Source organism: Calypte anna, chromosome 2 (assembly GCF_003957555.1).
Source record: "Calypte anna isolate BGI_N300 chromosome 2, bCalAnn1_v1.p, whole genome shotgun sequence".
In the NCBI taxonomy this organism is placed as follows: domain Eukaryota; kingdom Metazoa; phylum Chordata; class Aves; order Apodiformes; family Trochilidae; genus Calypte; species Calypte anna.
The window spans coordinates 68,089,264-68,102,765 of NC_044245.1; the positions used below are offsets into that span (position 1 = coordinate 68,089,264).

Genomic DNA, 13,502 nt, shown 5'->3' on the forward strand with positions numbered 1-13,502 from the left:
GTTGTAGCATGATGCTCAGAGACTTCCTTTGTTCCACCAAGTGGATTTATTGAAATCCAGGGCTCTGACTTAACTGTGAGCATTTCTTTCCTATCAGGTTGAATTCAAGAAATATTTTGATATTACTCTCTTGTTTGCTGTCAATGACATTTTTAAATTGTCAGTTGCTTCAGAAAGGCAACTGAGCACAAACATCTGACTGTAGGTTTTCAAGACAAGTGACAAGCTGTTGTAACAGAAGATGAGTAAGAAAATGGTGTTAGAAGGAAGCAATGCTTACGACCATATTTCTTAATATTTTATTATTATGACGTGAAATCCTTAACAGATTTAATATTCCAGCTAATGCCAGCAGCTGAGACTACAACCAGATTGGAATGCATAACATTTAACAAAACAACATTACTTCAGGTGTTTAACAATTCTCCCTGAAAGCCAATAATGACGCTTTATTTGAAGTTTCAAACTTCCATTCAACACGCTATAACTACTTACATTATGTTTTTAATGAGTAAATAACACGTGCATCAAATTGTTTCTTCAGTAATTCCTCCTATAGGAACTGTATGCTGTATTTTTAAAGCATGTAGCTGGGCTGGCAGAAGAAAACAATTGACATTAAAAAATTGTTTGAAAACTCTGTGCACTGTTTCTGAGAAGTCCCAGTCAAAATGACTGTAAATATAGAAAGAATACATTATTACTGCATGATTTGCTTGCGAGTCATGTTTCCAGTTATAAATTAAACCTACCTCTCGTCCCCAGCCTTCAAATAGTTGCTCTCTGTTACTGCTTCCTGCATCTCCTATGAAAGCCCCAAAATGAAGTCAGTGTCAAACATTCCCCTGCTGAGAAGACAATTATGGAGCTTTGTGTAATTACATCCCAATGGCAGCAAAACTGTTGTTTTCCTTCTTAATCCTATTCCCCTCTACACAAATGCAGTAAGTTGGTGGTGAAAAGAGGACTGACATACAAGAGTGAAAGGGGAAGACAGTGATAGTAATCCCATAAGAACAAGAAAAGAGGAGTAAGAAGGAAGCAGCAAGCTCAGTGACATATTGCACTCCTCCTTACTTCTATGTGAGAGGTGGTTAACTATTCCACTACTCAAAGAACTTTTTACTCAACCATTTAAAAAAACCCTGAAATTGTAGCTAATAACAGAAAAAAAGTGATAATTTTTTAAATGCAAAAGAAGCAGTATCTTTCTCAATACTGTATCTGAGGCACTTATTAGTTAGCTGTATGTAATAATATTTATGACATTCTACTCAACAGTTTACAGAAGTTGAGTCTTCCAGTCACTTACATCATCTACATTTCCACATCTAGAAAGTAACTGATACACTGAACAATGTGAGCAATATACTCAAATTTTATGTGACATTTGGTAAAAAATACATTTAAATATATTTTTAACAAACGAAACACATCAGAGCACATTAATGAATATTTCTTCAGGAACACAGAGCCAAGAAGAGTGTATGTAAATAAAATTGGCTTACTCCCCTCCACAGAATGAATTACAATAGACAAAAAACAATTTAATCATGATATTTATGACCGCAAGCCTCACTCAGCAGGATACCCCATACCATTACTCAGAGTTGTATCTCATAATTTCTCCTTCAGTCAAATTCCTTTTGTTTTCTTCAAATTTTTCAAAGGAACTGAAGAAGTACAGAAAAAATGGGTGACATTTAGGCACATTTGTCTTTTGAGTTGCCAGCATTGTGTTGTTGTCTATGTCTTCATCATTGGTGACGAAGAAGCTTGAAAACAGGTCAGCTGCAAGTGCATGCTGCTTTTAAATTTGTTCAATAGTTCTTCTAGCAACCTGTAAAAGGAAAATAGTTACAACTTTGGCAGATTTTGAAAAGGGAGCAGTTACCAAAAGTTTTGGCCACTCTGTCCCTGGCTTCCAAATGCATTGTCTGCTTAAATAAAAGGCTTAAAGTCAGATTTCTTCAAATACCTTACTATTATAGATATTTAGAACTGTACCAATGTGTCTGGATGATCTGTGGCCAGAGGAGGACTTGGTCACTGAGATTTTATCAAGGTGCTAAAATAGCCTTTCATATGTCTTTCCTTCCAGATAAAGACCATCTTCTTGAGAGAAAAATATTTGCAAAACACAATGGCAAAAGGACTGGTAGAGAGTGTAATAAAATACTTCTGTAAAGAAAAGCCAGAAACTGTGTACCATAAAACCAGTATCCCTTTTCAAGGCTATAGCTTTTTGTGTGCAAAAAATTTCAGTTCTCAGACTTGTCTTTTGTAGGTACTTTGTTGATTTCTCTTCAGTATCATGTCTGAAAGATCAGAGATGGTACAACTATTCCCAGAGAAACATTAATTCACGAGCAACCATGGGTGTTTTTGTCCTTCCAGGATAACAAACTATAACTATAATTTTGGAGCATAACTATGGTTTGTTTACACCTTCATAGCTGCCAAGAAGGTAGCTGCTGTAACAAATAGTATTTATTACAATCTACAAACTACAGGTGTAGGACCAACAGTGCTGACACCTTTGTTGTAGGAGATACTTATTTTAACAGTGGAGTTGCATTGAGTTTTTACAGTCTTCCTTGTGTGTTTTATTTTCTCTGTGGTCTAGGGAAGAATGTGTTCCCAAACCTTTTGCTCTATTTCAAAAATAAGCTAGATAGGGCAGACATGTATCAGCTCAACTCTTTAGTAAGCTGTGATCATTGGAGAGCCAGTAACAAAAGAAATTATACTGCATGTTAAAAAATCCAAACAAACAGCCTTAAGAACAACAACTTCAACCAAAGAATCAGTATCTGCTTCCTCAGAAGGTCCTCTTGAAGGTGACTATGTCCACTTCTATTATTTAGTATTATACTAACGGCTCTGAATGGACAGAAACTAACAGTTCAGATCAGTGCACAGATGTGTGAGTTCTTCCACAAATATGTGTAGATTACAGTGAGCTGCCTGGAATGAAGATGATTATTGTTTAATGACCTGGGAAACAGAATGAGTTTTGCATAGTCTAGGGCTCAGAATTCTGAGGCAGGTGTAAAAATGATGCAGTTTTTGATTCTCAACTGTCCCATGAAGCTCAAATGCTTGTGACTAAGTGAAAAAAAATAATTCTACAGGTGTTTCGGAAAGTCTGAGTTGAAAGAACTCCCCTTACTCAAAACTGGTTGCTGTCTTTAATAAAGCATAAGAGCTAAGTAAGGCAAGGAGGTATCCTTGAGACTTATTGTGGCTACTGATGAGCAGGTTTTAGAGACAGGACATCTGGAAGAAGGCAGAGTCAGCAGACCACAGGCCATACAAATAGTATCTTTCTGCATCTACAAAACATTCTGGATTTTGTCTGTTAAGTACAAACTGGTTTGATGCAGTTCAGTTCCTGAAGGTACCATAATATCAATCTCAAGTTCAAAACATCTGTACTTTCACTAAATATACTCATTACAAATCCACCCATGTTTTACTATACACTACTGAGCTATGCTTGTAAAGCAGACCACCAAATATTAGGTTGGATGCAGAAAAGCAGCCTGGTTGTCAGAGGTTGCTATGGTGGGGAAGGAGGAGCCCAAAACTCCTCTCTCTTGATTTTAATAAAGAACCACAGACCCTTCTTGGTTTTGAAATGAAACAGGCTAGTTTTGAGAGTTCCCCATATATCAACTGGCAAAACAATGGACCTCACGGAAACTTTAGAATTAACAAAACAGACTAAATCACAAAATAAATACAAAGTTACAATGAACTGATAAGACTAGGATGGGTAGGAGGGATATGCCACAAAGCCCTTGTTTCATCTGTATAACTTAATGGGCCATGATGAATGAGGACTTATTCTCAACTCTGTCCAAAGAGACTTCTGGTCTTAATTCAGAACGGTCAAATACAGTGAACATTAACCCACTTAATACAAAGTTCTGATACAAGAGCAAAAAGCAGTGGCTCCAAAGATGAGAAAGGAGATCAGAAAGTTCATTGTACTCACTTTTTGTCAGTTCCACTTGAGAGCTGAGGCAAGGCTTCCAAAGCTTGCTTAAAGCTTGAGCTGCAAGGAAACCAAAAATGCTCACATTCCACTGGTACAAGTTCCAGCATTCACAGTTTCTCTCTATAAACCCCATGAGATATATTTTATCCATTCTTATATGAATAAATTAAAATATTAACTTGACATCTGAAATTCATGTGCAAATTGAAGATAAAGTGGTCATGTGTTTAAGCAGGTCTCTTGACACTCCTAGTGCAACGTATACCATATGCCAACAGGAAATATTAAATAAGCAGCTGATTTAGGACTGTGCCTGACATCCTGGACTCTTCTAAAATGAGACAGTTGCCAGCATGTCTTCTGACTCAAACTAAGTGACCATCAGAGTAAAAAGTACAGCTAAAACTCTTATTTTAGCTTTATGTGCTCAGTAGACAGGTAACTCATTGCAGTCTTCTCTACAGAAGGGACCTACAAACAGAATTACAGGCAGGAGGTTTGTATTGGAAATGAAGATTAGTAGAATAATCTAGGTTGGAAGGGATCTGTGGAGATGTTCAGGGTCCAACAGCCCTTTCAAAAAAGGGTCAACTTTAAGGTTAGTAGAGGTTTCTTGGGGCATTATCAAGTCAAATTTTGAGTAACTCCAAGGATAGGGTTTTCACCCCTCTCTGGGCACCATGTGTGGAAGACAAGTGCAGGAAATGTTGCAGGACCTGCACAGATAGGTACAATTTTCCAGTCAAAATATTAATATGCTGACTTGTGGCAGCTACTAGTAGTGACAAAACCAGGAATAAAAAGGCATCAATGAAGCTTCAGCTTCCAGGGTTCACTGTGCTTTACCACTATGTTGATCAGAGGCAACACCTCCTCCATTTTAACCAATTTGAGCCAGTATCATTTAGAGGTCTTCATCCCTATTAGACACGGGGAAGCAAATCTTTTGAAATGGAATGAAGTGACACCACAGAATATTATCTCTGACACTACGAAAGCCCTCAAGCTTAGGCCCTCAAGCTCTGTGATGTCTCCTACAAAGTGCTGATTAGGTAAAATGACCAAACTGCCATATGTGGAAACATGTAAAGTCAATCTTAATAGCAGCGTGGGTAATTAAAATACTGAATGAACCTGTCCATATCCAATCCCCAACATAATCACAAAGAAATTTCAATGAATCAACTTTACTCAAAACTGCTGACAGCCTTCATAGTCTGTTTTTACATAACTTGACTGCATCTACCACTGTTGCTAATGAACATGTGTGTTCCACACTACCTTTGGTCTTATGCCTCACTGAGAAATGATGAATTGCTGCAAGTCTTCTGAAAGCTTTCATTCTAAGAGACAGTGTGAAGCTTAATTCACTTTCCCTGATAAGGTGTGTGGAAGAGTAGTATGGCTGGAAAGACCTAATTCTCTATGTCCCTGTCAGGGTATGCTCCTTGTGTCTGGTTCTGTAGCCTCTGTGATGGGTCTGACATGTGCTTTGCCACATGCTTTATGTAATTGCTGTGTAAAACTGGATGAAACTCAGCAGCATCTACTTTTTTCTTGTAGCATCATTTTCCTCAGCAGCAATAGTGCTATACACTAGATCATGTCTAAAAATTCAAGCAAAAACCAAAGAAGCAATTAACTTTCTTTCAGCCTTGCAAGTAATCTTTTTTTTATATATTTACCTAGTATTGCACACATTCTATTTGAAGTAAAATTTCTTAATCCTTAACTTACATTACGTGCTTTTGTATATTTACCAAGGGTTCCATTACACTGAAAAAATAGACATTATAGCACATCTTACTCGCTTTCAGGTGTTAGAAATATGGCCACGGTATCTCTCAATGCAGAGATCTCAAGTCTTGCCTAAAGAAAGAAACATAAATATTGAAGCAATAACACAATGTTCTTCCATCAAGTGAATACCAATAACCAAAAGCTACATCTTTTTTAGGAGCAAATATTGCACGCTGCAGTTGTAAGCAGCCCTGGTTTTTAACAATTTGCTTCCTGTATTTTTGCCATGCTGCTATGTCAGGAGACTGCTAAAAGGAACAATTTCATACTTTTGATGCAAGTCAAACTGTTAGTTCAGTCACTACACAGCAATCTAAAAACACTGGTTTGTCTCTCAGTAACAGTGATAATGCTTCAATTCCATTTCACCTCCTCTGTAGACTTTGACAGAAAAGATAGAAGAGCACCAACTCAATCTGTCTGTATTTTTTATATTTTATTAAATACAGGGAGCTTAACTTCCTACAGCATGGTTTAGCCAGGAAGGAAGGAAACAAAAGAGTATAAAAGTCTGTCAATACACATTTTATTCTCAGTTTGCCTGTTGATTTTTTTTCTCTTATTTCCATCAGATGAGGAAATAGAATGGTTGTGCTCTGTTTCTTGTCTGTCATCTGGTGGGCACACAAACTTGGGCATTTTACTCCTGAAATGCATTGTATGTGTAGGCATAGATTTTCACTTAGGCAAATGTGGAGAATAAACTTGAAGAATTAAACAAATTTAAAAGATTGTTCTCAAGTCTTTGAAAAGCAATAATTATCTCACGTTTTATACAAAATAGAAATATACTGCATGTGATCAATAATTTATTTCATTAAAAAATATAAAATTAGCTTCATCCAATTTCATATTCCATTCTTGTTCATCATTAAGATAAAATGTAATCCAGTTAGCCATTACTGATCCATGCTTAGACCCAACTAATATGAGATTATTCTTCCCAAACAAAACTTTCTATAATGCAACACAGACTTCTTTCTAATTCCAGTTCTAATGAAAGGCCTGGCTTTTAGATCTTCCCCTCATCTCTCCCCTAGGTAGGAAGCCACTTGAGATTTATGCTTTTCTTAGTGCCAGAACTTTCCTGCACAAAATATGACATAGCCACCCACCAATTTTTTAATGGTAAGAAATGGTTTTCTCACCACAGAATGTTCACCTCTTTTCCTATGGTGCTCCATGTACAACAGCCTTGGACTTCTAAAAGTCCTACACATAAGATTCTGGAGTCCTTCCTACATTTTAGGAAGCAGCAGTACCATGGAGATCTGTCACATGGTCAAGTACTGCAACCTAAATAAACACAGTTGTTGGGCAAACCCTGCAAAACTGAGTAGTGGGATGCAGGAATACAGATTCAGGCTTCTCTTTGAGAATGTGCATTTTTTTTATCACTCTGCCCAGGCTCAGATCTCTCTCACACTGCTACTGCCTGCCAGACAGCATTTTCTGTCTTCAGAGGAACAATGACCATGAGTGACAAATTTACAGAAGGTAGAGAAAATTCTTTCAGTTTTGGGTTTAGGCAGCAAGTTTATACGATGGGCTGTCCAGTCAAACAAAAGTCATATATAGGTTGCTTTGCTGCTGTTCCTTGATTTGCTTCTAAATACACAATCTTATCTGGCTGTGATCTTCCTAAATCAATTCTCTGTCCAATGCAATTGCTACTAGCAATTGGAAAATAAGGCTTGCAATTGGGTAATTATTTTATCATCATACTGCAAGAATGGTGTCATGGACAACAGAAATTGGGAGTTTGGTCTTCATGACTGTTACAACCATAGCAGTCATTGACAAAAAGGGATTTTTTAAAGATATATTTCTTTCCTAGACTCCTTTAAACCCTTTCCACCATCAAGTACAACCACAAATCCAGGTGTAAATAAAAAAGCCAGTGTAAGAATCTGACCAACCCATGCTGCAACAAAGTGCTACTGTAGAAACTGTAACAGACAAGTGACCAGTTTTGTAAAGACTTGCAACATCCTACCATGTTGCATTCTTGAGATTTTTAAATTTCAAAATTGCACAAAATTATTTTTTGTTTTAAAATAATTCTTTGATGACAGCCCAAAGACAGCATTTAGCAGCATTTCAAACAGATACCACTATGATACTTTTTATCTCCTAGGACATAGGTAACCTTTTATGCACTCAAACACAAAAGCAGCACTGAAATACAATCAAGAAACAGTATCCCAAAGGGTATTAATCCATAAATCTGAACCAGGTTGTATACCAATCCTTTTTATCTCCTTGTTTTCACTGCTGCAATAAATCCAACAAATCCACAGATTAGAGCTCTCTATTATTCTCAGTTTTCTAGAGTTAGATGTTTAACAGTACAGTGTATTCAGGTACCTGTAAAGCTCCGTTTTTGCTGAAGGATGAAACACACTGCATCAGTCGACTCAGTTCTTCAGAGACTGCTTCTACAACCCGTGACATTACCCGAGGAACTAGGTCTTTGGAAATGGTAAACACCTGATTTATATGAAAGAAGAATCGTGAGCACTAAACATTTTGATTGAAAGGACCACTTCAGTTTTATCAGTGAACAAACAAAATTTCAATGCAACTGGAATAGGAAGGGTTTCCTTTGATGCTCACCCTGTGCTTAGACCAAGCATCTCTATTAACAGCCATGTTTGCTGTACAACATGTAACTATGACAACATTCTTGCTGTAATGCTTACAAACAGACTTCAAAATATGTTCTCTCAGCAAACGGATGCAGGTAGATGGGTAGTTGTGTATTGACTACTGCTTTGTAGAGACCACCTTTGACTAAGGGTTGTGTGACTGACTGACTCAGCTACACATACAGACACTTTATGCCCATGTATTTTATTATTTTGTCTGGAATTCTTTATACTTGACCATGGTCAGTTGGCTAGTGGCTTTACGCTCCATGGCAGATACAAACTAAGGAAAACGTTTGACTATGGTGGTGCCATGGATCATGGATTTTTAGTTAGACTCTTCCACTGCTGCCATTTATTAGTTACCTAGCAAAACCACTACACCTTACTGTTTTTTCTGGGCATTAAGGCCACCTTTTAAACTGCTTATTTGTACAGCTTTTCCAAGTAGTACTTGGACCCACCATTTGAGGTTCAGAATAGCAAGTGCAACACAACAGCAACACAAAATTAAACATTAGACCTATGCCTGAAGAAGAGCATAAAAGCAGCTTTCAGGAAGCGAGATATTGTTGGTAAATTTAAAAAAAAAAATTTTTTTTTTCTATACAGAATTGGGGAAAATGCAGGCCAAGAAGCTGGAATAAAGGAGGAAGTGAGATTATAGGTTAAACAGACCATACTCATGTCAAGATTTAAAGGTGATGATAAAGCTGCATCAAAACTGTGCAGAGCAGACAGACTACACAAGGAACTGAAGACAATGTCACCACAGTGGTGCAAGAGAAAAAATGAACTTCACAGAGTTTTAAAACACCTGCTCTCCCCCTGATTTCTGCTTAAAAATGATCTAAAAAGTTGTTCAGATAATCTAAAATGATCTAAAAAGTAGGTACGTATATTTTTGCTAGAATATCTTTGATTTATGTTAAGTTTGTAGCCAATGTCTGACTCAAAAATTGCGGAATTGAAAGAATATAGTTAAACGTGTGTAGAGGTAAATTCAGGCAAGAAAAAAAAACAAGAAAGAGTGGAAGATTCTTACACAGTTTTTAGTGATTTCAGAAACAGTTTCAAAAGGCAAGTCTCCATAGTAGGCTCAGTATACTGACCACATGCATGTCAGCACAGATTTACCATTGCTAATTCAAACATGCAGCCTGTTTTAACTGTTTTCACCCACAAAAATGTATGTACGTGACATACTTAACCATACAGCAAGAAAAAAAAACAAAGCAACACCAAACCAATAATGATTTGGGAAGGGGTCATCTGCTTCAGCAGCAAATATTGCTGAGTAATTCAACACAAACATGCCAGGAACATGTCCAAAGATCTTCTGTTGAGAGTATTTGTGCTCACAGCGAGCACTCTTGAAGTTACCATGCAGAATCCAGGAAAAAAATTCTCAACAATGGTGAATCATCACAAAGTTGCAATAAGGAGCCCTTATTCTGATTTCAGCTAATCTTCAATTCAAAGGTTGAGAAACTATTTTCTTTCTACTTCAGTCCATGCTCACTATTCAGCTGATGGTTAATTTTTGCTGTTTCTACCAAGAGAAACTTGCAGCCTTGCTAATTAAACTGAAATGTGACCCAGCTTACAGAATTTCACCAAAAAACAGTGGAAATGGGAGTTTCGTCTTGACACATGTTTTCATATTTTGACAATATGTTTTCATATTTCTGTAATATTTCACATTGAGAAATCTAGAAGGCAACAGTATTTGGGCCAAAATCAGTAAGCATCTCAAAGAAATCAGCAAGACACTTTCTGCTGCAGCAATATAACAAATATGCATGTTTACAGAACTAGCTCAGTAAATCAAAATGCCTTTGAATTTTTGAAAGCAAACCCTCTCATTTTCTTTTTCATTAATTTCTACTACACTGAAAAACAGCATTTAAAAATGGATGTCATGTTGGTATATGTTTTTGGTGTTGCTTATTCCTTCATGCAAAAGCATCTGGTAAAATTAGCAATGCTTCTATGAAAACTGTTTCAAGTAAATACTGAAATTGAATAAAAATATTGCAAGCGATACTGGAAATTTCTGAAATATTTAAATTTATATAAATCCTTGTACATGAAGAAAGAATAAAATAAACTAAAACCTCAAGTGGCTGTCATCAGATTTCACATGGATGTAAGAGGTAGCACAGCTACACCTGTAGGATTTTGAAAGGTAAGAGTGATACTACTACCACCACTGCTTGTACCAGGAGCAGTAGTAATCTGGTAACACTCTTGATGACTAGAAGGAAGCAGTATGTAGAACAGAGGCTATAATTTGAAGGAGTACAGAAAATTCCTGCATATTAACACAAAAGGCCAAGTAACTGCATCCCGGCAAGATTATTATTTTAATAACAGTATTTTAATTTCGGTAGGCACTCCCTATTATGAGCAGTTACCTACTTAAGTATCTCAAATATAATTTGTACTGGACAGAGACTATAAAACTTCCTGGGTTTTGTACGTAACCCTATGTACAAAAATGATATATCTTGCCTTTTCACTACTTGTGGAGTAAACTGTACATTTCTTCTAAAGTGAAGCACAACGCCATTTTAATATGTTGTGGAAAATAAAGTTAATAAGAGAAACGTACATCATCTCGGCATCTATATCTATATATATCTCTATCTATCTATCTATATGCATTAAAAGGGAAGAATTCAGCTTTAGATTTTGGCTTTCCTCTTCATCAGAGAGTGTAAACAAAAAATTCTAATGAAGTGTTACTGAAGATAAACAGGAACCATTTGTGTCCCTCTGCCCTTATAATAAGCAATCACATATCTGGTTGGCTAAGCCTAACCCAAAGCACCTACATCTATAATGAAGACACTTCAAGATGGGCAGATGTTTCGGGGTAATGATGGTCAGGATTTATCATGCAAAGTACATTGAAATTATTCATATGAATGTAAGCATGAAACAATCTGAAGTTTCTCTCACCTCTGCATGTACAGCAATGATATTCACTAATGCTTCTTTCAAATAGTTTCTGACACCTGAAACAAGTCAAGAGGATAGTTAATTACTTTCATTCTGTTGTCTCAATAAAGCCATAGAATTCTACTTTTTGATACTTTTTCTTTTCTTTCACTAGCACTTTTGCAATCAGAAGAAGAAAGAGAAAGTTCCATAGCCACACCACCAGTCTATTTCCTTTTTCAAATATAATGGAGAAAGGCACATTTCCTTACAGCAAAAGGTTAAAAAAGCCAGCAGGTTCCTGTTTCAGTAACCATCATCTCTGGCAACCCAATTTCACCAACTTTGCAATTAAATAAAAACCCAGCATTATTAAAAAAAAATAATTCTGGTTATCTTGCTAGATTACCCACACCATGGCACAGAACACACTACAGTTTGTTAAGTTCTCAAGAAACACAGAAGACAAAGGTTCTTGCTTGTACAAGACTCTTCAAGATGATCTTATGCCTTTATCACCTTCTCTGAGAGTAAATTATTACTATAGATAGAAACAGTAAGGACTCTTTTTTCTCTGAAAGTAGTTCAGAAGATATTACTCATGATGGTTCATAGGAGATGTCATGCCTCAGTAGAAATTTCCTCTTGGGGAGGGTGGACAAGTCAAATAAGCATTTTATTTATTTCATATTCAAGCATATGAAATGTTTGTCAACTTATCTAAAAAGGAAATTCAAAACAGAAGGTCATCCAGCAGGGTATGCTTTAGTTAGGACAGGCTTTTAGACCTCTATGCTGCTTTAATTCTGGAGTAACCTCCCAGATTCATACTCCAGTTGTGCGAGATTTAAAATAGGCAAAAATCTCAAACCGCCCCATTTGCTTTTCTGGGCACTACAGTTTTTAGGCAAGGGCAAATTATAAAGCATTTAACTCACTCAAGTATGCATAAATATTCAAAGCACAAACCAAAGTAATGAAAGTTTACCCATCCACATGTCCTCCACTTCCAATTTCAATTATTCTAGCAAGAATCAGAGAAAGTGCAACAACCCCATTACTCCCTTTTTTTTTATTAAATCAACAGTAAGAGATAGAACTACAAACAACAACTGGTGAGACCACACAGCTCAGAGACCCCACAGTGACTAACACTGCTGTTAAAAAAATTACAAACTGAATCTTTAACCAGTTCATCCCACTTGCTCCACCTTTTCTCAGGTAACACCAATGCAGCAGCTCAATCCTGCTACAAAAAATAGCTTTAAAAGGAGCTACCCGAGATCATCGAAATGAGGTATTCTACAGAAGAATAGAGTGTCAGTTGTCCTCATTTTTTTTTTAACCACTGGTCCCACAACTCACCTCAAGTTCTAAAAAGGAGGCAGTTGTTCTTTCTTACTGAGACAATTCCAGGCAAACTTGTTGTAAGAGTAGGACTGAAAAAGGAAAGGATCCCACTGCATGAGGTTGGAGTGCTTTCATCACCTGTGTCTACACTGTGAGATGCAATGGAACCCCAAGTTCAGGTAGAAGGGTGCTCCCTGCAGGGCACAGAAGCTTCCTGTTGGAAGTGGGGTGCTTGGGGAAAAAGCTGAGGTAGAGTTGTTGAACAGTGACTCCTGTTCACATGTGCAGTCAAGACACAGTTGAGCTCTGCACCCAGGCCTGTGTATCACAACAGTGTCTGTTTCAAAAGTTCATAGACAAGCATCAAAGAAGATTTTATTGCTCTGGCTAAAAGCAGTTTGGTTTCTGAACATACCAATTAGGACTTTTCTAGAAGGAATGTTTGATTTTTCACTCTGGAAGAGATGCAAATAACTGAAAAAGGTAAAGTAAAATACAAGACTTTTCCCACACATTCCAAGACACTTCCAATGCCTTTTTTCACACTCTTTTTCTTGAAAAATCTCACTTTCCATTTAAGCTAAATCAACAAGTCAAACAGCATAGTATACTAGGTTGCAAGCTTACAAGTTCTTGCTCTCTTAGTGACTTTTTGCAACAAGGAAGGAGGAATAGAGCATCATCAGAAATTTTATTAAACTGACTTTTTTCTCCTCCCCTGTAAAACAATGTAAGAATGTTACACACCAGTATGTCAA

At 36.9% G+C, this 13,502-nt stretch overlaps 1 protein-coding gene across 1 annotated transcript in view; it reads right to left on the reverse strand.

Moving 5' to 3' along the window:
- Positions 1 to 283: 283 nt before the first annotated feature.
- EXOC2 (exocyst complex component 2) overlaps positions 284 to 13,502 on the reverse strand; it is a 118,699-nt gene continuing 105,480 nt past the window's right edge. The window contains exons 25-29 of the mRNA XM_030446225.1: positions 11,416 to 11,471; positions 8,171 to 8,293; positions 5,811 to 5,872; positions 4,001 to 4,060; positions 284 to 1,840 (exon numbers count right to left, since the gene is read on the reverse strand). Coding sequence (XP_030302085.1) covers positions 1,747 to 1,840; positions 4,001 to 4,060; positions 5,811 to 5,872; positions 8,171 to 8,293; positions 11,416 to 11,471 — 395 coding nt within the window. The 3' untranslated portion in view covers positions 284 to 1,746. The remainder of the gene's footprint in view (positions 1,841 to 4,000; positions 4,061 to 5,810; positions 5,873 to 8,170; positions 8,294 to 11,415; positions 11,472 to 13,502) is intronic.